This window comes from Typha latifolia, chromosome 3 (assembly GCF_019914945.1).
Source record: "Typha latifolia isolate L0001 chromosome 3, TyphaL0001v2, whole genome shotgun sequence".
NCBI classification, from domain to species: Eukaryota; Viridiplantae; Streptophyta; class Magnoliopsida; order Poales; family Typhaceae; genus Typha; species Typha latifolia.
This window is the reverse complement of record NC_133088.1, coordinates 18,187,391-18,211,704: the sequence shown is the minus strand read 5'-3', so window position 1 is coordinate 18,211,704 and position 24,314 is coordinate 18,187,391. Positions and strand designations below refer to the sequence as shown.

The 24,314-nt window shown below is 40.9% G+C and overlaps 4 protein-coding genes across 6 annotated transcripts; 2 read left to right on the top strand and 2 right to left on the bottom strand.

Moving 5' to 3' along the window:
- Positions 1-618: 618 nt before the first annotated feature.
- LOC140785186 (uncharacterized) lies at positions 619-2,827 on the bottom strand. Of its 3 annotated transcripts, XR_012108401.1 has the most exons (3): positions 2,299-2,812; positions 875-2,035; positions 619-766 (listed from the first exon to the last, which is right to left on the bottom strand). XR_012108401.1 is itself a non-coding variant. In XM_073132953.1 (2 exons), exons 1-2 carry the CDS (start codon positions 2,503-2,505, stop codon positions 1,569-1,571), a joined length of 669 nt encoding a protein of 222 aa, XP_072989054.1. In that variant the 5' UTR covers positions 2,506-2,821; the 3' UTR covers positions 774-1,568. The 3 variants fall into 3 exon arrangements, 1 of the variants encoding a protein (XP_072989054.1); XR_012108400.1 differs by lacking the exon at positions 619-766 and having other exon boundaries at positions 774-2,035; positions 2,299-2,827; XM_073132953.1 differs by lacking the exon at positions 619-766 and having other exon boundaries at positions 774-2,035; positions 2,304-2,821.
- A 1,167-nt stretch (positions 2,828-3,994) lies between these two features.
- LOC140784072 (wall-associated receptor kinase 17-like) lies at positions 3,995-6,736 on the top strand. The gene is given in 4 exon segments (XM_073131254.1): positions 3,995-4,974; positions 5,190-5,348; positions 5,478-5,887; positions 5,889-6,736. Coding segments are annotated over 4 exon segments (2,178 nt in total). The 5' UTR covers positions 3,995-4,142; the 3' UTR covers positions 6,666-6,736.
- A 6,381-nt stretch (positions 6,737-13,117) lies between these two features.
- Positions 13,118-23,963, top strand: LOC140784060 (uncharacterized). Its single transcript, XM_073131240.1, has 9 exons — positions 13,118-14,043; positions 14,127-14,285; positions 14,597-15,770; positions 17,933-18,137; positions 19,074-19,500; positions 20,527-20,621; positions 21,014-21,998; positions 22,081-22,239; positions 22,684-23,963. The coding sequence occupies exons 1-9, from the start codon at positions 13,143-13,145 to the stop codon at positions 23,859-23,861; spliced, it is 5,283 nt and encodes a 1,760-aa protein (XP_072987341.1). The 5' UTR covers positions 13,118-13,142; the 3' UTR covers positions 23,862-23,963.
- LOC140784071 (wall-associated receptor kinase 17-like) lies at positions 17,014-19,714 on the bottom strand. Its single transcript, XM_073131253.1, has 3 exons — positions 18,761-19,714; positions 18,434-18,592; positions 17,014-18,346 (listed from the first exon to the last, which is right to left on the bottom strand). Exons 1-3 carry the CDS (start codon positions 19,632-19,634, stop codon positions 17,160-17,162), a joined length of 2,220 nt encoding a protein of 739 aa, XP_072987354.1. The 5' UTR covers positions 19,635-19,714; the 3' UTR covers positions 17,014-17,159.
- Positions 23,964-24,314: the final 351 nt, after the last annotated feature.

Here is a 24,314-nt window from a genome sequence, read left to right as displayed (position 1 = left end):
ACAGCAGGAAGTATCTTCTGCGATTATCGCCTTACCGATCTCCTCGGTACTTCAGGTACGATTTAGCTTGGCATCTCTATCTGGATGGAAGACTATATTGGCTAAACTCGTTCTATCTGGATGGAAGACTATATTGGCTAAACTCGTTCTACGAGATCACGTCGTCATCTTTGACATAGAGTCCGAGGTACTCTTCATCGTGCCGTTGCCGTTCAATTACTTGCCGGACACCTTGAAGGGCAGCAGCGAGATAATTATGAAGAATCGAGAAGGACGTTTAGGTGTTGGCCGAATAGATGAAGTGGAGCTGAAGATGGATGTTTGTGTCCAGAAGGATTGTTAGGTATGAAGATGTAGATAGGGCGATCCTTCTTGGTGTGTTTTAAGGATAAAATCAAGGATTATTGGATAACAAGAGAGGAATATTTGATTACAACTGATGATCGAAGACTGTTATTCTTCTCTTCGTTGTGGAACGTAAAGACTTTTAGAAGGATCATGGCGGAGCATCTTTTATGTTGTTTCATGCCGTTAGTCGAAACCCAAATCTCCTGCAGATCTCCCAAGAAGAAGGTTGTTGATCAAGAATGAAAGCAATACTTTAAGAGAATATCTGGATTTTCTTTTTCTTTTCTTTTTTGTAAGGAGAATTTTTTACGTCTAACAGAACTTTCTAATATGTATATATAGTCCTTGTTTGATTAGGTACATGGTTGGTAAGTTGTGATTGATTGGAAAATTTTGGTCACACTAGGAGCCGTATACTCTGTAAGTTAGAAAGGCAATCGAATTAGGATTTTAATCAAAGTTTCCGACTACTATTAGGATTAAACTAATTTGTAAAGTATATATACTAATATGTTCATATACGTACCGTAGGTACCCGAGTAATCAAAGAGAGAGTTGTCTTCCTCCACGACGAGATGACGAAGAAGAGAAGAATTTCATCCCTGGATCAAGACAGTACCACAATTATACATCTACCCAAAGATATCTTGTTTGATATCTTCCTCAGGTTACCAGTGAAGTCCATCATCACGTTAAGCGCCGCCTGCAAGCTCTTCTCAACTCTAACATCCGACCCCGCCTTCGTCGAATCCCACGGACGTAGAGCGACGCCGTTGCTCCTCTTTCAAGCCATCCCAAGGAACCCCAAGTACATCACGTCTAATGCTTCCTGCCAATTGATCAGCTTCGTCGACGGCATCAGAGTCGAACGTCGAGCATCGATCTGCACGCCGGACCTATTAAACATCGTATTGTGTTGCGACAGCTTGTTATGCTTTCGAGAGGTCTTCAGCAAAACGTATCACGTCTACAATGCCCTCAGTAGGGAAGTGATCTGGAGTAGTACTCACTACTTCGGAGACCTACGCGGTTTCTATTTCCATCCGATAGCGAGGGAGTACCGGTTGCTCTGGGCTGCAGGGGAAGGGGTGGAAGGGGAGGAGCTCTTCGGATTCCACATACTTAGTCTTAGATCGAACACCTGGAGGCGTATTGCCAATTCGGCTTACAGGCCTCCTAGTGGGTCTTGTCATCTTTCTCTCCATGGAAGATTGCACTGGTTAGACTCGTCCTACGATCGCATTGTTGTATTTGACATAAAGTCCGAGAATTTCTCCGCCGTGCCGCTGCCGTTTCCGTCGTCCTCCTCCTTGGATGGCGGGGAACTGTTGGTGAAGACTAAGGAAGGATGTGTAGGGGTTTGCCGGATTGATGAAGTGGGGATGCAGATGGAGAGTTGGGTGTTGCAGGATGAGGAGGTTTGGGTTAGGAAGTGTAGGATATCGTTGACGAGTAATATCCCTGGCATACCGAAGCCTAAAGTAACTGAGAAGCTGAAACCGTTGTGTGGTCACGGAGATGGAGAGCTTATCCTGGGAGTGTGCGATGCTAACGAATGGGCCTACTCTGCTCTGATTCTGGGCAATGTTGAACTCGATAGTTTCAAGACGATCGAGATGGATCAGGACAGCCCCTTGAAGCGGCGGAATGTGATCACTTTCATGCCCTTCGTCGAAAGCCTCGACTCCTGCATGTCTTTCAAGAAGAATGTTAATAGATGCTCTTCTTTCTGTTTTTCTTGAGGAGATCTATTCTTGAAATTGAGAGATTGAGTAGAATCAAATACTTAATTTGCTAAATTTCTGTATAATTATGAGAAATATTGCTTTTAAACCATTTCACAACTAGCTAATTGATTCTCTTATTTACTTAAAAGAAATAAAAGGAGCTCACTTTAATTATGAGAAAGAAAGTAGGGAGGAGAATGAGAAAAGAAAGGATAAAGCTTACTCTACTTGCAGCCAAAGCTTTCGAAGAATAGGAGTCTCCGACTATTGGAAGTTCTTGCTGTCCAAAAGCTTTTCCCTTCTCGCCTATTTCTACAGTATCCATATCCCCAATACCAATTACCAAACCCTCTCGAGTCTCGCCTCGCCTCATTCCGATGGAGGACGGCGGAGGAATCCATCGCCCTCTTCGCGTCCTCCGCGACGCCATCTCTCACTCGCCCTGCGTCACCACTTCGTCTGCCAAGGACTGCGACGCGTTCTTCGATGTCGTCCAAGATGTCATGGAGGTGTTGGACCGAGACGACGACGTCGCCCCGCTAGCGATCTACGATCGATCCAGCACCTCCTCCTCCTCCTCCTCCTCCTTGTTAAGGCCTCAGTTATGGACACCCCAGCTAAGGCCTCAGTTATGGATACCCTAGCTAAGGCCTCAGTTGAGGCCCCCGTCATGGACGCCCCAGCTAAAACCTCAGTTATGGACGCCCCAGCTAAGGCCCCAGAAAGGATAAGAAAACGGAATAAAAGAGTTCAGTTAGATATTTTTATTTCAGCTTTTAGTTTGGATAAAAAATTATAATATCTCGTCCAATTATTCCAAAATATAAATAACTAATTTTTCTCTCTTCAAAAAACTAAAATATGGAATTATCATGTGACTATAATATGCATTTGTAGTGATTATAATATATCAAACTATAATCTGACTATAATATAATATACTAGAATATATTTATAGTGAAAATATTTTGGTATGGGATGTTCATTTGTGATGATATTTATACTGTGTTAAATTATAATGAAATTATTTTTAGTTAGACCCTTCCATACCAAAATACTAGTAGTAGACCCTTCCTGCTGGTTGCACGGTTACCAAAACTCTCAAGTTTGCCTTCATCAAAGCTAGCTCCTGAAGATATACTCATCAATATTATTATTGAAATGGAATTATTTGACATCCTCTGTCTTAAATTATCGACCACAAGTCGTATTTCAATATCTACAAACTCTTTCTACTTGTTTTATTCTCACTATTATAGAGAGGCTAATCATCCCCTTCTCCAATTCAATGACTAATTAAGCCTTCAATCATTTATTAAACTAAGTGAGAAATATATAAAGAGGGATAGAAACTAACTAAACCTACCATTACAATCATTGGATTAAGATAGACATGTAATTTGAGAAGGATATGAAAATATTTGCCACAAATGTGTCATAGCAGTTGTATTAGATCCTAATACCCAAATCTCTAAACATAGAAAGTTTGACTACTATTTTCTAATTTAACGAGTAGGAGTCTGCATCAAGTCTTTCTATTTCATATCCTAAACTATTTAAATATTATTTGCTTTCATAGTTCTTTTTTTGTTTAATTGCTTAAAAATAATGTTATCCAAATCATCTTTTTAATAAGTTTGGACCGGTTTTTTTTTTTTTAAAGAAAAATTCTAACATTCTCTAAAAATTTTAGAATAAGTAAGTAACGGAAGAATTAAATACTCAAAAATTTAGAATAAGGAACAAAGAAGAATGAGAATTAAATACACGGCGCTGGTTGTTGACTTTACCTAGAAATTGCATATATAAAACAAAACACGTCTTAATACATTATAGAAGTATCGGAACGATATCTATGCGAAAGGTCGATAGGTCTGGATTGCTTATCCTCTTCCCTGAGGCCGCGAGTTCGTGGAACCAAAACCCAGTTTCCAGACAAATTAAGCGCAGGTCCTGTTTCCACGGTTTCCGTGGTGTCCACTCGGTTTTAATATTACAAAATAAATAAACAAATAAATAAAGGAAAAGGAATCTTAGACACTTGAGCTTGATGATGACCAGGTGCTAATGGTTTCCCGGTGGCTGCTCCTTCCTCTGCTTGTGATTCTGCTTCTGCTATGGAGGACCCCTCCCACTTCAGCTTTAGTTGTCCGGTGCAAGAATCCCGAGTACCCTTTCGGATTCCTCGACGATGGCCAAGCCTTTCCAGGTTTCGAGGTCATCTGCAACAATGGGACTACCATGCTGCGGCTGGGCTCCCGCAACTACCCAATCCTAAGCACCTCGCCTCTTGGCTACCTCAAGATCAGCGCACTCTCTTTTGCTCAAAGGTGCACCGGGGGGAGCACGGTTAACAACTACTTGATGGACTTGACGGGAACTCCCTATACCTTCTCCAGCACGCAGAACAAACTCACGGCCATCGGCTGCAATGATCTGCTCCTGATGCGGAGCCCGATAGGATGGCCCAACGTTACGACCGGTTGCATCACCTTCTGCGGCAACTGGACAAACGTCGTGGAAGGGTCATGCTCCGGCTTGGGATGTTGCCAGGCGCCGATCCCGAGTGGGCTCAAGAGCTTCGACCTCGAGTTTAATAAGATCTTGAACATTACGGTGCCGAGGGGGAACAAATGTAGCCAGGCCTTCCTCGTGGAAGAAGATAGCTTTACGTTTTCTAAGAATTATCTCCGAAATGATCTCAGCCTTGGAACTTATTTTACGGTGGTGTTGAACTGGGCTATCGGGAATAAGACATGCGAGGAAGTGAAAAGTGATCCCGGTTCTTATGCTTGCAAGGGCAACAGCAACTGCGTCGATTCGCCGGACGGCGTCGGTTACTCCTGCAAATGCAGTCAAGGATATGAAGGGAATCCGTATCTTGAAGGAAGATGCACAGGTGAGAGAGTTATGGAGTTCTTGCATCAAATTGGTGCTTCTACTCTTTCTTCTTAGTTATTAGCGAAAATTAAATACGAATGCTCTTTCTTTAAAATACAGAGCACCTAAAGAACTAGCTATTGCAATCGCTCTGCAATTTGAGTTTATAATTCAACTTGTCTGATTCCTACCAAGTGTTTCGAGCTGAATGCTTTATATATATACATATATTAGATATCAACGAGTGCCTAGATCCAGCCACCAATCCCTGTGTCGGAGACTGTATCAACAAACCAGGAGGCGTTTCCTGCGCTTGCCCGCGAGGCATGAGCGGCGACGGTATGAAGAAAGGAAATGGCTGCAAGAAGACCTTTCCTTTAAATCTCGCAATGGGTAATTCTTCTCTACTGCTCTCTCTCTCTCTCTCTCTCTCTCTCTCTCTCTCTCTCTGTACGGTGTGTGTATATATACGTCGTTGCAACCCCAACGATCAATTTATGTGAATTCTTGGAGCTTTTGTAGGCGTAGGTTTTGGACTTCTGTTACTATTGCTCACAGGAAGTTTTTGGGCATATTGTGGTATGAAGAAAAGAAAGTTAGCTAGACTGAAAGCCGAGTTCTTCAAACACAATGGAGGTTTGTTACTGCAACAGCGATTTGCTTCTCAAGGCATTGATGCAAGATCAAAGATCTTCACGGCAGACGAGCTCAAAAGGGCTACCAACAACTACAGCGAGAGCCAAATCCTTGGCCGAGGTGGATATGGTATTGTCTACAAGGGGATTTTGCTAGATCACAGAGTGGTTGCCATAAAAAAGTCCAGGATTGTGGACGAGAGCCAAATCGAGCAATTCATCAATGAAATCACTATCCTATCACAAATCAATCATAGGAACGTAGTCAAACTCCTGGGTTGCTGCTTAGAGACTCAACGTTCCTTTGCTAGTTTACGAGTTCATATCAAACGGAACACTCTTTCACCGTATCCATAGACAGCATACTCCTAACCCATTACCATGGCAACATCGATTAAGGATCGCCGCGGAAACTGCGGGAGCACTTGCATATTTGCATTCGGCAGCCTCTCTTCCAATCATTCATAGAGACATCAAGTCCGCAAACATACTACTAGACGAGAACTACACAGCTAAAGTATCCGACTTTGGGGCTTCGAGGTCGGTCCCTTTTGATCAAACTCACTTGACAACGCTCGTTCAAGGGACAATAGGCTACTTAGATCCTGAGTATCTGCACACAAGTCAACTAACGGAGAAAAGCGATGTGTATAGCTTCGGAGTTGTTCTTGCCGAGCTACTAACCAGAGAGATGCCCGTCTGCTTGTCCAGATCAGAAGAGCAGCGTAATCTGGCTGCGTACTTCGCGTTGTCCATGGACGAACGCCATCTCCTTCAACTGATAGAACCGGAGATTATAAGGGAAGCTGGAGTGGAGCAAATATTTTGGGTGGCACAACTGGCAAAGAGATGCTTAAGTTTGAAAGGAGAAGAACGGCCGCCGATGAAGGAGGTGGCTAGAGAACTAGAAGGATTGAGAATATTCAGAGAGCAGCAGTTGATCCAGCGAAACATCGAGGAACTGGAGCACTTCATTAGTGAGGCTGGATCTCAAACCATGACCGTTGGAGAGGCAACCAGTAGTCGGTATACCATGGAGGGAAGCCTTTTATCCTCGATGGATCTCCCGAGATGATCACGTTTCTATTATTGTACATGTAAAAATAAATAAAATGGTCGATCGATCACTCGTATTATTATTCTTTAGATCTGTGAAGTTTTGAATCAATGTATACAAGACACTACATATACATATATATATATACACGAATAGTGTAATAACCCAAGCCCAAGTAAAAAGAAAAAAAAATCAGCACTGCATGGCACGACAACTCGTGCCATGCAGTGGCAGCGGAGATGGGCGCCATGCGCCCCAAGCGCCGGCCCGGCCAACCTGGCAGACCAGCTGGCATGGTGGGCCCCTGCCCCTGCCGCTACCGCCGCAGCCCCTCCCCACCATTTCTCTCTCTCTCTCTCTCTCTCTCTCTCTCTCTCTCTCTCTCTCTCTCTCTCTCTCTCTCTCTTCATCTCTTTCTCTCTCTCTCTCTCTACCCGCTGCCGCCACCACATCCACTAATGCCGGTGAGCTTTCCTCCTTCTCTTTCTCTCTCTCTCTCTACCTCTCTTTCTCTCTTTGTCGGCTTTCTCTCGGACCGTTGGAGAATTGAGCCGTCGACGAGAGGCTGGCCGTTGAGTGGCCACCAGCGGCCGCACCCCTCCCCCATGGCCCAACCTTCTTCTTTCTTCTTCTTCTCCTTCTTTTTCTTCTCCTTCTTCTTTTTCTTCTCTTTCTTCTTCCTCTCCTCCTCCTTCTTCCCTTCTCCCTGGCTGCACTCTGCAAGGGGTGCTGGGCTCGGCCCAGCGCCTTGCTGTGCATGGTGCTGGGCTGAGCCCAGCACTATATACATTTATATATATATTATATATATATATATGCACAATTAGTTTAGCTTAGTTAATTTAATGTATCTAAGTTATACAAATTAAATATAATTGTATCATAGTTAGTATATAATTCTAATTATATCACGTTTAGTAAAATACCTGTAATATAAATTATTATTTTAATCCTAAGTAGGTAATAGTAATTATTAGGGTTATGTACGTATATTCTTACATAATTAATTGCAGTAACTTAATTCTTATTTTCTTAATTATCAAAGTGAATAATAGACAGATAAAATATATTTTAAATACATAATTAAATAATATAATTATGATTAATAAATAACAAAAACAAATATAGAAACGAAGAGTACATAATTACAATAAGAAACTATCCTTTTGTCGGGTTAATTTTAATTAATAGAAAGACTGACATATTTGTTATAAATAATTTCAGATCCCGACCCTCCTGTTCAAGACCCTGTGGACCTAGCTATTGAGGCTTGATCGTTATCGTAGCAGCGTGAACGAGTGGTAGTTTGGTATTTACAGTGGTGTGAGTAGTCTTATCCCTTAGACCCCTTTCTCAAATTAGGTTATATTATATATTTATGTACATGTATGTTTTGGCCTCCAGCATGATTATATGATTTTATCTATAAATGAGTATAGTCGAGCATATTTTATCATGCATTCGATTATGCTGATTTGGTATATGAGTACATTTGTGATATATATATAGATGATTAGAGATGATTCTACTGTTATGATTGTTTACCGAGTTGATCTGTAGCATGAGTATACATGTAATATATTAGCATGAGTATGCATGTGTTGACGATATAGTTGGAGACTACATTGCATCATTTTTTCTTGATTCCTATTCCACATAAATTTCTGTTATGCATTGACTTGTTATCGTATTGGATATATGCATTTGCTCTGTCATTTAGAAGGAAAGCATGAAATATGATTGATAGGATAGTTGATAGAAAGTGTGAGGATACCTGAGTGGGCGCGATGGTCAGGGCATGCCTAGAGATGATTGATCGCTCGACATAGTCGCGATCCTATTGGCCTTACGTCTGAGGTCGTTAGTCTGTGTGCGTAGCAGACATTCGGACACATACCGTTTGCCAGGGCATATGTGGCGAGTTATCCTCACGAGATTTCTATCAACTATGTGGGTGCCCGGTCTGGATGGATGTTGATACCCTAGCGGGTGGCGGGGTATGGTTATATTAGAGATACTCTTGTGGGTGACGAAGTATGCTCTGAGCCTTTGGACATGATGTGAGACCGGGTACCGGATATTGACTGTGCACAGCGGTCTAGTGTGATGATATTATACCGAGATGTCGGTGATGATCGTGATGTTGAGAAATGCATATGATTTTATTATTATCAGACATACCTGATTATTGAGTGGTCAATATATATCACATATGATTGTATTTGATATCATAGCATTGTCATGGTCGGCATGCATCATATATCATATTTGAGAGAGAGTTATGAGGATCATATGACATGGTGACATGTTTATTCATTGTCGAGGATTATGTATTCTTATCAGTTATGACATGTTATCTATATTTTATTTATATATTATTGATGACACATTCATTTACTCATTCATGACATGATACTCTTTCTGATTCATATTATTCAGTACTTGATTTACTTTTTGTTTGGCATCACTGATTCGGGGTAAGGTCTATTCACTGAGTCTTTAGCTCATGACTCTCTTATTTTCTCTTTTCCAAAAACCCAGGTGAACGAGAGGAGCAGGATACTCCCTTAGAGGTCTTACCGGTGAGTGTGGAGTAGAGTGGGGTTAGTGTTATATGCTAGATGAGTTATCTTATCCGATGTACTAGTGGACATCCTCCAAAGTGTATCTGTATCCTTGTCAATTGATTTGGTAGATATTGGGCAGAAATATGCTTTATTTAGCCGAAATTTGCATACTTTGCTTACCCAGTCCGATCTTCTATCTATCTAGTTCAAAAGATGATTAATGTTGTCCTTATTGCTATATACGTTTTCATTCTACACTATCCTCTATCTTGTCCACGAGGAAACTTCCAAGCAATTGTTTCTTACTTCTCCTACTATTCAAGATGTGTTCCAGCCAAGCAGTGAGTAAAATAACTTTTTGATGTTATGGCCAGGCCAACATCCTAGTTTTACTTTTAATGTGGGAATACATAGTTGTCGCTAAAACTTGCATGACTAATAATACACTTCACTACCTCAAGTGAAGCTTCCTACTTTGTAATTCGTCATCACGGGGGACCCACGTAAGTGAAGATTAGACAGACGCTTGCTTCTGTATTTCTTCAAATGCAGATCTCAAAATGACCATTTCATTATTGGTGTTTTGTGTTTTGTCTTTCATAATAAATAAATAATTATTTTATATATATATTAAAAAAAAGAGATCTTGCTGCAAACCTACCTACCGTTCCATTCTGATCAAAGACTATGCTTTTTAAAGTCTAAATTAATTAACTTAATATATTAACTAGAGTTTAAGTAAAACTTAAAAGGCATTGGAGGATGAATTCTATGTTTGACTCGACCGGCCGCCTCTTGGACCCACGGTGCTGCTTTGAACGACACGATGTACGATCAGTCCACCTTCAAGTCGGTCTTCGTCTTGGAATGGATGGACCAACCACCTCCTGCTCTGTGAACGAACAATGAATAAAGTAGAATTCTGACTGAATCTTTATCGGTAAACTGATCATGCTAGTTTTATAGATGATTGCACGCCTTTCACTTTGGAAGAAATTTTCCACGTCTCCGGTCTTCTCTAAGCTTCTAGATTGCAATTACTGGAGTCGATGAAATGAACGTGGCCTACAAATTAGATTGGAATTCTTGTCTCTTTCCATGGGAAAAGAGAGGGAAACACCTAGGAGCAGACAAATTATTTATTTTTTATTTTTTTATTTTTTTAAATATTATCAGTCAGCTCAAGTTGGCACGAGTGCTAAATGTAAAGCTATAGCTAAATTTATTTCATCATTTACGTATATACCTTCGTAGCTTATTACCACACAAGGATGAAGCTCCAAAAATAGTGTAAATCTACAAGGAACTTCTATGGTTGTCATGCAATTTCTCTGTTCTTTTCTTTCAAGGATGATGTTTGATTTTTCTGGCAAACATAAGATGTCGTATGTGTGTTAAATTCAATTGAAGCCCCATTGTTTTTTAAGGATGAAGTATTTAGGAATTCTCATTTAATCTGCTTTTGTACAGAAATTCATTGGAGAGGAATGCAATCTCTGAGGCAGTTCGCACTTCCACCTACAATCATACGATGAGGGAGTCGGATTTAAGATCAGATAAACTTATAATTTCCAATATGGGCGAGAGTGATGCATATGTTTGTGTATTAAGAGTATCATGAAGGGAGCTTAATAGTATTTGAAAAAATAAAAATTGTGAATTTTTAGGTATGCTATGAAAGTAATTAGAAAATGTGATAAGTTTTTATGTGAAAAAAAATGTATCAAATTGGGTAAAAAGCTATGGATCCAAACTCAAATTCATATCAGAATCAAACACTAAATTTCTAGTGATTAATAAAAACTTGCTGATTACTTGCTGATTCCTACGACTCAATCTGTACTAACTTTGTTCCTTAAATCACACAACACATTGCTTCTCGTGATATCTTTTCAAACATCAGTGACCCTTGAGGTTGATTATTCCGTCTAAGCGACCCTCGAAATGTAATTCTTCTAGGTTTGATATAAATACGTTGAATTGAATGCAATTCGACAAATTTTATTTAAATTAGAAAATTAATCTCTAATGAGCTCCAAAGATGATATCAAAATAATGATCACGGACCCTTTCTAGAGTTAAATTAAACTCTTTTACATGTTTTAAGAAATAAGATAAATGACCTCATGTATAGTTAAGTATCTCAACCCTTATATACCTTATAAAGATAATATCAAATTTAAAACAAATCAAGTTTCATAAAATCCCATAATTTGTAAGTTTTGTGGTTTCGTTCGAATGCAGGCTGAACACGTTTAAACTATCAAAAGTGGTCATTTGTAAGTGTTAATGCACTGTGAACTATCAAAATTTCCTCCGTCTTTAAATAATTTTTCACTCTACTACAACTACAACCATTTAAGTACTTCAAAAACGATTCTGAAGTCGTTTTTAAATATTTTAATTTAAAAATTAATTTTTTATTTTAATATTATTTATCAAACGTTTAATAATTTATTATAACTTGTGCATATACTTATATATAAAATCTAGACACATTATATTAAAAATATAAATTACTAATTATATAATTACAAATAAAATATAACAATAATTTTTTGGATGGCTTAATTTAATTTATACCTACTATTCCGTCTGGCTTGGATTTGATATCGACAAACTATACTCTCTCTCTCTCTCTCTCTCTCTCTCTCTCTCATGTCTATGTGAACTTATTTGTGAAGACTTCTCCTGAGTCTTCCAATTATATGTACTGTTTCTTCCTCACTTTTTAATCAAGACAGCTGTGTGTATAATAATAACTTATGGGACGTGTGAACCCAATTGTGGAGCTCGAAAGTATAAAAAATATTAATTGTCTTCGTCCAACAACCTATTTTTCATGTACGCGCATGCTGAAGCTTCCATGTATCGGTTATTCATCATCATGGTGGGGCCCACATAAATGATTAGACTAGACCAATGAGTTCTCAATTACAAGATGACCATTCATTCCATTGTTGCTCTTTATCTTGCTGCTGCACAGCTAATGAATTTTCACTTCGATTTATTCTGATCTATTGCTCGACGTTCATCGAGCAATTCCACTATATCTACAAATATATCTAATTTTTAAGAAAAATTAATAGTTAATATATATAACGTATATCATAAGCTCATATATATTATGCTATTTAAACCATAATACATAAACTATTAATCTTGCATTAAGTTACGCATTTGGGCCATAGTCACATCGCACTACAGGTACAGGTCCCTATAGGGATGATACTTTAGATTTTATAGATAGCTAATCTTATTCATAGTCATTTCGTCCTGGCGTAACATGTCAAAAATCTCCATTTAAATTTATTTCCCAAATTGGGCATTATAACATCTACATTATTAATTTATTATAAATAAATTAAATAATACCTAGATGCTATTCTAATTTTTAATATTTTTTATATCGGCAGGGATCCCAATATAAATATAAATTGGAGACTTCTTTTCTCTCCACCTTTTTTTTCTCTACTTTACTTTACCTTAACCAAGTGTATATTGATTAAAAAACAAAACAAACCCAAGTGTACTATAACCGTGGATATTTTTTTTTTATATTTCTTTCTTCGTCCTTCTTCCTTCTTCCTTCTTCGTTCTTCCTTCTTCCTTTTTCTTTTGTTTCTCTCTTCTTCCTTTCTTTCTCCGGTTCTTATTTCTTCAACTTCGTCGCCCTATGCCATCGTTGCTGAAGTTTTTCGCCGCCGTACTATCTCTCACTCATATTTAGAGTTTTCTATTTTATGAGTTCGATAAGAGAATTCCAAATAAAATCTACCTTTCTCTCTCAAAATCTAATTTTCTTTCCTAATAGAAGTCAGGTATTAAAAGGGGTTCACGGGGAGAGAGTAGTGATTGTTATTACCAAATATATATATATATATATATATATATATATATATATATATATATTATTTCGATTATTACAATGCTTCTTCCTCTCCTGCCTCTGCTCATCTGCCTGCAGCTCCTATATCTGCCCTGGCCTTCATCCTCTAATTTTCTGGATCCTTCAATCCTCAAGCCGGATGTTCCTCATTGCTACAACATCTCCATCCCATACCCATTCGGCATCGTAGGGAACTTCAGCCTCGGCCTGCAACCCCCCATGTCAGGTTTCAGCATTTCATGCACAGGAAGCAGTCCAGTTGTATTGCTTAGCAATGTCTGGTACGAAGTACTGGATATATCGGTGCAGGATGGCTACATCCGCATCGCTGGCCGGGCCTTCGCGTTGCACTGCTACGATAATTCCTCCGGCCCGAGCTTTTCCCCCGATCGCTACCTCAACCTCGATGGGACTCCCTATACGTTCTCGGACACGAGGAACAAGTTCACAGCCGTGGGATGCGACGCCATGGCCATGATACGTGGGGCGGCCCAGGACGAGCACAAGTATATTGGGGGGTGCGTGTCCTTCTGCGCCACCAAAGAAAGCATCATCGATGGCACGTGCTCTGGTGTCGGTTGCTGCCAAGCGTCGATGCCCAAGGGGCTCAAGAGGCTCAACTTGGAGCTCACCAGCGTAAGAAATCTCACAGGATCGAGAAAGGACGAGTCTGGAGAGCCATGCAGTAAGGCATTCATTGTGGAGGAGGACTACTACGTCTTCTCTGCTGAGGACTTAATGGGCAACCCCCGTGACCAATACATGCCGGTGGTGCTCGAGTGGTCCATAGGGAACAAAACCTGTCAAGAGGTAGGCCGGACAAACGCCTGCAAGAATAACAGCTATTGCTACGACTCGTTTAACGGTATGGGCTACCGCTGCAACTGCTCTAAAGGTTTCAAAGGCAACCCTTACCTGGAAGGGCTAGACGGTTGTCAAGGTACAAATTGCTAATTTTGCCCATTCGAAATCTTTAAATTGCATACTTTTCAATTTAGAATTTATTTTCGTGGCCTCTGCTAGATATCGACGAGTGCAGTGATCCGAAAAACAGTCCTTGTGTGCATAGATGCATCAATACAGGGGGTGGTTTCAATTGCACTTGTCCATTGGGTACCAGCGGCGATGGTACGACACATGGTACCGGCTGTAAAAGGACTGCAACTCTGGAGACGGCTTTAGGTAAGTTGTAGTATGAGTTAGCGTAGAGATTATAAAAGTTGAATTCCCTTGATGTAAAAGAATATGAGATGTTTTAAGAGTTTGATCTCCTTTTCTCTATCGAAAACTGAACCAAGTTTCCTATTTCTTTTATCTCAACTGTTTCAAACTTGAAATTCAAAATTTTGTTTGTACAAATTCATGACCTCACACCAAGTGGCACCCTCTATTTTGGTCACCAGATTGAACATCTTCATGTAAAATTTGCAAATTTATCTACAATTCTTGCTTAGTTGTTATGTCGAGCATCAGAACTTGGAGTGGTTGTGCAGGTGCAGGACTAGCTCTGTTGCTTCTTGTTCTCATACTAAGTTTCTGGACATACTGGATCCTGAAGAAAAGAAAGCATGCAAAGTTAAAACAGAAATATTTTCTGCAAAATGGTGGATTTCTGTTACGAAAGCAGATCCTCTCTCAAAAAGCACCAGCAAGGATATTTAGCTCAGACGAACTCAAGAAGGCGACCTACAACTTCAGTGAGGATCGCGTTCTTGGTCGAGGTGGATATGGCACTGTGTACAAAGGCCTGCTGTCGGATCAAACGGTTGTTGCTATCAAAAAGTCAAAGCTAGTTGATCAGAGCCAGATCGAGCAATTCGTTAACGAGGTGATCATCCTTTCTCAGATCAATCACAAGAACGTCGTCAAGCTACTAGGTTGTTGCTTAGAGACCCAAGTCCCCTTGTTGGTTTACGAGTTCATCTCCAATGGCACACTCTTTCACCATCTTCATAACGATCTCTCAGCTTCAATGACATGGGAGAGTCGCTTGCGTATAGCTGTTGAAACCGCAGCAGCTCTTGCATTTCTACACTCTGCAACAGAATTGCCAATCATCCATAGGGATGTCAAATCGGCTAATATACTTCTAGACGAGAGCTACACGGCGAAAGTATCTGATTTCGGAGCTTCCAGGTTGATCCCCTATGATCACACTCATGTAACAACACTCGTGCAAGGCACACTCGGTTATTTGGACCCTGAGTACTTCGGTACTAGCCAGTTGACGGAGAAGAGCGACGTCTATAGCTTCGGCGTAGTTCTTGTCGAGCTATTGACGAGAGAGAAGCCGATATCGTTTTGCCGGTCCGAAGAGGGAAGAAATCTAGCCTTGCATTTTACTATGATGGTCGAAGAAAATCGGCACCCGGAGATGCTGGATAGCAGGATGGTGAAGGAAGCCGGAGCGAGGCACCTTAACGTAGTTGCGCAGGTAGCCGTAAGATGTTTGCGTCTCAAAGGGGAAGAAAGGCCGAGGATGAAAGAAGTGGCCATCGAGCTTGATGCTCTGAGAAGGCTCATGAAACACCACCTGGCTGAGCAGAACCAAGAAAAAGACACGGTTGAGCAGAGCCATCAGGAAGAGATCTCACTCGGTGGGCCTTCAACCACATATAGCAATGATACAAACCAACAGGACAGCGGGGAGATCTCACTATTGTCCATGTAGTTTTCCAGATAGATGTAGGATTAATGTCCGAAGTGCCAAATTTCTTAGGTTGAAGAAGATTACCCTACTGCATTTTTTTCCCTCAATCCCAAATTGTTCTCCTAACATGGATGAGCTCTGCCCTTTGAAAACTACTGATAAATTTCTTTGTGCGGTTCGATGGCTCGTAGATGATTGAGATAGCTACTATATGTATCATACACACTTAATCTAGTCGACATGATCAAGTATTTACATAATTGGTTGCATGTTTTCTTGAACTAAGAGAGGTGTGAAGCTTCATTCCGTAAAGAATTCATGTATAATTAATCAAAAGCAGTAAAGTGTTAGCAACAAACCACATAATACTCAACCACCGGGTTGATATATTATCTCTAACACCAGTTTATGATTAACCGCTGCAAAATAGGAGGAGATAACCACTAACTTATAGTTAATTTTGCTGCAAAGGAGGGAACAGTTGTAACTAATCTTATCTCTCTTCGTTGCTATTCTAGTGGAGAATGCATGTAATTAATTTTATCTTTCTAGACTTATGTACCAACTCGCTATATATAAATACATTGATTTGGCAAAATAATTCACTTCTCAAATTCTTTGGCATATCTTTGACATATTTACTTATTTTACAACCTAAACTACAAAAATTGAACCTTGGTAAATATTTTCCTTATAATCAAAGAGATTATGTGATCCACTTCAATTTTAAACAACTATTATAGATAAAATTATTTAGTGATTAATAATTTTGTAGATTTATTTAATAGCTCAACTCGATTGAAAGCTTAGTGATACAGTTGGTTTGATGGAGCAGCTCAGCGACGTTTATTTAGGAGCAATAATTCGACGATGCACATAGATTAAAATTTAGATTAGACAGTTTATTATATTGGTTAAAACTTAGTGAAAGTTAAATATCTTTGTATCTAAAGATGATTGTCATTTTGAGCACATATTTAACCTTAGAATTTTTTAACGATAAAAAAAAAAGAGATTGATGTGAGCACTAAAAATGATTTTCATCAAGAGCACTATCGTGATAAACGATATTATAATCCATCTTGGTTTTCTTTTCTTTATGTTTTTTTTTTTCCTTTAGCTCAGCTTGCTTGCTGCTGACACAATAATAATCTATGGCTGACAGAATTACTATGTCATGCAGTGTTAATTTTAGCTCAAGCTTACTTTTAAACTGATGTTGAATCATAACATAAATGTCTCGACGGTACTTCAGCAGTATGAGAAAGAAACTATGTTTTTTATAACAGAAGGAGAACCATGTCTTTCCACAAGATTTGCGCAGATCTTGTGGAAAATACACCGTTGAGTTATACATATATCATACAGCACACTCGAGCAATTTTCACCGGCTTATCTTAATCACATCATCTTGGTAATTCCATTGATGATAAGAGGTGATCCTCCAAACTAAACTGACTACTTAGCTCTACATTTTTCATGGTTTGACATGTAGCATCACCAGGTAAGTGTTTTACTTCCTCGATGTTTTGCTGGATCAACTGTTGCTGTTCTCTGAATCTTCCCAATCTTTCTAGTTCTCCAGCAACTTCTCTCATTGTTGGTCGTTCATCTCCCTTCAAATTTAAGCATCTCTTTGCGAGTTGCGCAACCGCATAGATTTGCTCCGCTCCAGCTTCCATAACAATCTGAGGTTCCATTTGCTGAAGGAGGCGGCCGTCATCCACCAACACCACAAAATAATATGCGAGATTTCGTTGACCTTGCGACCTGGTAAACGAGACAGGCCTCTCTCTAGTCAGTAGCTCCGCGAGAACAACTCCAAAGCTGTAGACATCGCTTTTCTTGGTTAATTCACTTGTGTGGAGATATTCGGGGTCTAAATACCCTGCTGTCCCTCGAACGACCGTTGTTATGTGAGTCTGATCACTGGGAACATATCTCGAGGCTCCAAAGTCTGATACTTTCGCTGTATATTTATCGTCCAGTAGTATATTGGAGGTCTTGATGTCTCCATGAATGATTGGTAGAGAAGCTGCTGAATGCAAATAGGCAAGTACTCCTGCAGTTTCCGCAGCGATCCTTAATTGATGTTCCCATGGTAATGAATGAGGACTACTCTGGCTATGAATACGGTGAAAGAGCGTTCCATTGGATATGAACTCGTAAACTAGCAAAGGAACATGCGTCTCCAAGCAGCAACCCAGGAGCTTGACTACGTTCCTATGATTGATTTGCGAAAGGATAGTGATCTCCTTGATGAATTGCTCGACCTGGCTCTCATCCACAACCTTGGACCTTTTTATGGCAACCACCCTCTGGCCTGGCAACACCCCCTTGTAGACAATGCCAGATCCACCTCGACCAAGGATTTGGCTCTCATCGTACTTGTTGGTAGCCTTTTCAAGTTCTTCTGCAGTGAAGATCTTTGATGTTGCGTCAATGCCTTGAGAAGCAAACCTCTGTTGCAGCAACAAACCGCCATTTTGTATAAAGAATTCTTCTTTCATTTTAAGTAGCTTTCTTTTCTTTAGACCCCAATACGACAAGAAACTTCCTGTCACCAATATGAATAGAAGTCCAAGACTTACACCTGCCAACGATCAAACAATTTACAAGCTACGAATCAAAGAAGATAAAATTATTTTTAAAAAAGAAAAAAAAAGAAATTTTCTTTTACCAAGTACAAGATATAGAGGAAAGCTTTTTTGGCAGCCACTTCCCTTCTTCCTACCGTCGCCACTCATGCCCCGCGGACAAGAGCAAGAAACGCTTCCTTGTTCGTTGATGCAGTGCCCCACGCAAGGATTGGTTGCTTGATTTTCGCATTCATTGATATCTATTCAACTCAAACCATGTCGCACGAGGCAAAATATTTATATGAATAAGATAGAGATGGTGAATTAAACAAATGTAATTCTTCTTCTTCTTTTCTTTTTTCTTTTTTCCTTTTTCTTTCTAAAAATTAATATATAGCATGGATGAATCGTCGCCACTTGTATTTCACCTTTGCATCCTCCTTGGACGTAGGGATTTCCTTCGTATCCTTGACTGCAGTTGCACAAGTAACCGAAACCGGCGCCTTCCGGTGAATCGTAGCAGTCGCTGTCGCCCTTGCAAGCATAAGATTCGCTACTAATTGCTTTCTCGCATGTCTCGTTCCCGATCGCCCAGTTGAGTACTACCGGGCGACGAACTCCTGTGGAGTAGTTTAAGAGGTCGTCCTTACTGAAGGTATACTCACCTTCTTGGACGACGAATGCCTGACTCCACACCATGTCCCTCCGCGATGTAGAATTCGAATTCCTCTCAAAGTCTAGCTCGAAGCTCTTGAGGCCGTGCGGGAGATCGGCCTGGCAGCAGCCGCTGCCGGAGCAGGAGCCATCGTCCATGTCGTCTGGGCAGATGGTGAAGCAGACGGTACTGGTGAGGTTGTCGCCGCGTCGCATCGAGACACGATCTTCGCAGCCGATGACGATTATCTTGTTGTACTTGTCGGAGAAGGTGAAGGGAGTATGATCCAAGTTAAGCTCCTCGTATACTTGTCGCTTCATCGTTCTGGTGTAGTATCCTCGCCATACAGCTCCCGCGAGGATCTTGACGTAGCCTTGCAGGGAGATATTTGTGATCTCGTGGGGGACCGAGCCCAGTTGCAGGAAGGGAATTCCGTCAGAGCAGTTGACCTCGAAACCAGGGAGGGCTTTGCCTTTGCCTTCAAGAATGATTCCGAAGGGGAAGGGGACGCTTGTGCAGGGGAGTAGTGGAGCACTGCAAGTGGGAGGCCAAATCGATGACAGTAGCAGCAGGGGAAGCCACTTGTACTGGAAAAGCATTTCAACCCCTGCGGTCTTCAATAACAGTCTTATTTCACGGTTGGGCATTAAAATACTTATATCAAAGAAGTATCAGTAATTTCACTTCTGCAGGGCCAGTGATAATCCTGGATGATGAAGGCCCAACTGCCAAAGCGTTTTTCTAATATATAAATCGGATAGTTGGGATAATTGCTTTAAGAAATAGACTATAATAAATCTAAAATTTAGACATATAAATATTATATTAATTCCAAAATTTATGAGAAGAGTTAAATCTGTTATCTCTGACATTGGCCAATAAAATTAAACCACTAAACTACAGTATCGATAAACTAATAGGCTACTAGTCTTAACTATTGATTGATGTCAGACACCTCTCTAAAGCAGAGCCAATCACCAATACAAAATAAATTTCTTTCTACAATCATGTTCGCATGTTAGACTCGATCGGTATTCTAAAGAAATTGAGGAAATTAGAGGAGATAAGTGACAATTGATTTGGTTGATATTGGGCAGAAAAATGCATTAATTTAGTGAAATATGAATATTTTGGTTAGCCTGTCGTACCTTCTTCCTTCTTTTGTTGCAAGGGTTTGAAATGTCTCCGTCCTGTTTAACACCAAAATTTTCCACACTGATAAGATGTGACTACAAAGGCTTACACGGCCAGCTTGGTAAGTTTTCTTGTTATCGATCTTTTTCCTCGAGGAAAAAATATCTGGTTATGATTCCTGTATTTTGATGACTCTTTGTATATACCATTCATTATGCAGATAAGTTTTGTCCTTGTTATACCTTTCATTATGCATTGGAACTCAAAAGTGTCCTGTTATGGTTTATAAGCTCTATTTGAAATTGCGGAATTAATCAACTGAAAGTTACGTGATTCAGACAATCTGAAAGATAAAGAAGTCAGGTTATGTTATTCTGCTGACATTTCTATTTGTTTCGATGATAGTGATGAAGTGGCTGTTAGCCGCTCCCTTCACAGTTTCTTCTGATGAGCAAATCACCTTGCGAATCTCCGATCTACACAGTCTGCTTGCCTTTGCGGTATCTAGAGCCATTGGATTTTACGTTACCTTCTTTGATCTAGGTTTGTGCTCATACTGAGATGTAGCAGCAGCTATATCTACTTTGCTACGTACGTACTTCTGGTGAAGTAGTGGTTCTCCTGCTCTTTTGTTTACCCTTTCCACACGGCAGTAGCAACTTGAGCGCTTACTTCAAGTCAAGTCGTCAGCCACCCACAGACCCTGACAAACCATCCTCTAGCTATCTCGTCCATGATGAATCTTCCAAGTTCTCTAGACATTTGTTTCTTCTTTTAGTCAAGATGTTTTCAAGCTAGCATTATGACGTATTGACCTTTAATCCATTTTATTGGTGTTTGTTCTGTTATCACTTGCTGCGCCTGCGCACCTACCGTTCCATTCTGATCCGAGACTATGCTTCTTACCCTCCTGCTTGTCACCCTGCACCTCCTATATCTGCCCCGGCCTTCGTCCTCTTATCTTCTGGGTCCCTCCACCCTCAAGCAGGATGGTCCTCAATGCAACAACATGTCCATTCGATATCCATTCGGCGTCAAAGGGAATAATAGCTCCGGCTTGCCACCCCTGCGAGGCTTTGAGATTTCGTGCACCAACGGAATGTATCCAAAGGTGTTGCTTGGTACCCACCGATACGAAGTACTGGACATATCATTGGTGGATGGCTTCATCCGCATCGTTGGCTATCCGTACGAGTGGAACTGCTACCACATTTCCCGTCCGGCCAATTCCTCAGATCAGTACATCAACCTTACTGGGACCCCCTACACATTCTCAGACACGAGGAACAAGTTCACCGCTGTGGGATGCGACGCCATGGCCATTATAGTTGGCCAGGGCCAGAGTCAGGACAAGATCAGCGGGTGCGTGTCCTTCTGCGTCAACAGAGACAGCACCATCAACGGCACGTGCTCTGGTGTCGGCTGCTGCCAAGCTTCGCTGCCCAAGGGGCTCAAGAGTCTCAACTTGGAATTAACCAGCATAAGAAATCTCACAGGGTCGACAAGGGATGAGCCTGAGGAGCCATGCAGTAAGGCGTTCATTGCGGACAAGGACTACTACGTGTTCTCTATTAGTGACTTAATTGTCGGCGACCCCGAAGACGAGTTAACTAACGGCAACCGCGAACGCGACGTAGACAACCCCGAACAAGACTTAATTAAGGGCAACCCCAGTATCCAATCTATCCCGGTGGTGCTCGAGTGGTCCATAGGGAACAAAACCTGTAAAGAGGTAGGCCAGACAAATATTGCTACTGATCACGCCTGCAAGGAGAACAGCTATTGCTACGACTCGCATAACGGTATAGGCTACCGCTGCAACTGCTTTAAAGGCTTTACAGGCAACCCTTACCTGGAAGGACCAGACGGCTGTCAAGGTACAATTTGCTAATTTTGTACAGTCGAAATCTTTAAATGCATACTTTTCAATTTAGAATTTATTTTCGTGGTCTCTGCCAGATGTAAACGAGTGCTGTGATCCTAAAAACAGTCCTTGTGCGCATAAATGCATCAATACAAAGGGTGGTTTCCACTGCACTTGTCCATTGGGTACCAGTGGCGATGGTAAGAAACAAGGTACAGGCTGCAAGAGGACTGCAAATCTGGAGATTGCTTTGGGTAAGTTCTACTGAGTGTTAGCGTAGAGATTATGAAAGTTGAATCTCTTAATGTAAAGTTTGATAGTAACGAATACTATAGTAATTCATAGGATCACTGAAGCGCATACTCTTAATGCGAAATATGAGTAGTCCAGGAGTTTGATCTCCTTTTGCCTATCCTTAAGGTGGAAAAGTGAACCAACATCTGTCTCTATTTCTTCATCTAAATTGAACAACGGTTTCAAACTCAAGAATTTGGATCTGCTTTTCTCTTCTTGAAATTGCAAGCAGTTCAGGTTTTCTGAAGTTTAAGATACACTTCTATCATCTTATTTACATGAATTCATGACCTCGCATGATGTGACACCCTCTATTTCCAAGTTTGTTATTAGATTGAATTTCTTCATGTAAGAGTTGCATATCCTGCATATGTTGCCCGTCAGAACTTGCCGTGGTTGTGCAGATGTAGGACTAGCTCTGTTGCTTGCCGTATTCATATTAAGTTCCTGGACTTACTGGATCCTGAAGAAAAGAAAGCATGCAAAGTTAAAACAGAAATATTTTCTGCAAAATGGTGGATTTCTGTTAAGAAAACAGATCCTCTCTCAAAAAGCACCAGCAAGGATATTTAGCTCAGACGAACTCAAGAAGGCGACCTACAACTTCAGTGAGGATCGCGTTCTTGGTCGAGGTGGATATGGCACTGTGTACAAAGGCCTGCTGTCGGATCAAACGGTTGTTGCTATCAAAAAGTCAAAGCTAGTTGATCAGAGCCAGATCGAGCAATTCGTTAACGAGGTGATCATCCTTTCTCAGATCAATCACAAGAACGTCGTCAAGCTACTAGGTTGTTGCTTAGAGACCCAAGTCCCCTTGTTGGTTTACGAGTTTATATCCAATGGCACACTCTTTCACCATCTTCATAACGATCTCTCAGCTCCAATGACATGGGAGAGTCGCTTGCGTATAGCCGTTGAAACCGCAGCAGCGCTTGCATTTCTACACTCTGCAACAGAATTGCCAATCATCCATAGGGATGTCAAATCGGCTAATATACTTCTAGACGAGAGCTACACGGCGAAAGTATCTGATTTCGGAGCTTCCAGGTTGATCCCCTATGATCACACTCATGTAACAACACTCGTGCAAGGCACACTCGGTTACTTGGACCCTGAGTACTTCGGTACTAGCCAGTTGACGGAGAAGAGCGACGTCTATAGCTTTGGCGTAGTTCTTGTCGAGCTATTGACAAGAGAGAAGCCGATATCGTTTTGCCGGTCCGAAGAGGGAAGAAATCTAGCCTTGCATTTTACTATGATGGTCGAACAAAATCGGCACCTGGAGATGCTGGATAGCAGGATGGTGAAGGAAGCCGGAGCGAGGCACCTTAACGGAGTTGCACAGGTAGCCGTAAGATGTTTGGGTCTCAAAGGGGAAGAAAGGCCGAGGATGAAAGAAGTGGCCATCGAGCTTGATGCTCTGAGAAGGCTCATGAAACACCACCTGGCTGAGCAGAACCAAGAAAAAGACACGGTGGAGCAGAGCCATCAGGAAGAGATCTCACTCAGTGGGCCTTCAACCACATATAGCAATGATATAACCCAACAGGACAGCGGGGAAATCTCACTATTGTCCATGTAATTTTCCAGATCGGTGTAGGATTAATGTCCTGTAGACATAAGTGCCAAATTTCTTAGGTTGCATAGAGATTTGATCAATACTATAGCTTAGTGATTACACTGAGAGGGAACATTCTTATTGATTATTCTTATTTACACCAAAGGTGGTAATTTTATATCCATGGAACCACCTTTCGCATGACCTTTTACTTTTCTTCCCAATGAGATGTCAAATGAAAGAACTTATTGATCACAGAAGGGTTGTGTCAATTCGTTTTACTCCTGTGAGGATAAATCTTTAACTAGCATAAGCCCGAAACAGAAAAGAAAGAAAAAAGGTCACAACTGCAGGTCAGTGATCAAGTAATTCAACTCCCCCATAGACACATTGGAAATAAATATTTGATAAATTTCTCGTCGAAGCATTATATGATTTAAACTCATTGTGATCTGCCTTTTATGAGAGTTAGTCCAA

Excerpts from the sequence above, each read along its gene's own strand:
- LOC140785186 (XM_073132953.1), bottom strand. The coding sequence starts at position 2,505 with ATGGCGTCGCGGAGGACGCGAAGAGGGCGATGGATTCCTCCGCCGTCC. Across the intron at positions 2,036-2,303 it reads TTCGAAAGCTTTGGCTGCAA|GAGTCGAGGCTTTCGACGAA; the intron begins GTAGAGTAAGCT and ends AAAGACATGCAG.
- LOC140784060 (XM_073131240.1), top strand. The coding sequence starts at position 13,143 with ATGCTTCTTCCTCTCCTGCCTCTGCTCATCTGCCTGCAGCTCCTATAT. Across the intron at positions 20,622-21,013 it reads ACAGTCTGCTTGCCTTTGCG|ACTATGCTTCTTACCCTCCT; the intron begins GTATCTAGAGCC and ends TTCTGATCCGAG. Across the intron at positions 22,240-22,683 it reads AAATCTGGAGATTGCTTTGG|ATGTAGGACTAGCTCTGTTG; the intron begins GTAAGTTCTACT and ends GTGGTTGTGCAG.
- LOC140784071 (XM_073131253.1), bottom strand. The coding sequence starts at position 19,634 with ATGCCCAACCGTGAAATAAGACTGTTATTGAAGACCGCAGGGGTTGAA. Across the intron at positions 18,593-18,760 it reads CGTCCAAGGAGGATGCAAAG|ATATCAATGAATGCGAAAAT; the intron begins GTGAAATACAAG and ends TGAGTTGAATAG. Across the intron at positions 18,347-18,433 it reads TCCTCTATATCTTGTACTTG|GTGTAAGTCTTGGACTTCTA; the intron begins GTAAAAGAAAAT and ends GATCGTTGGCAG.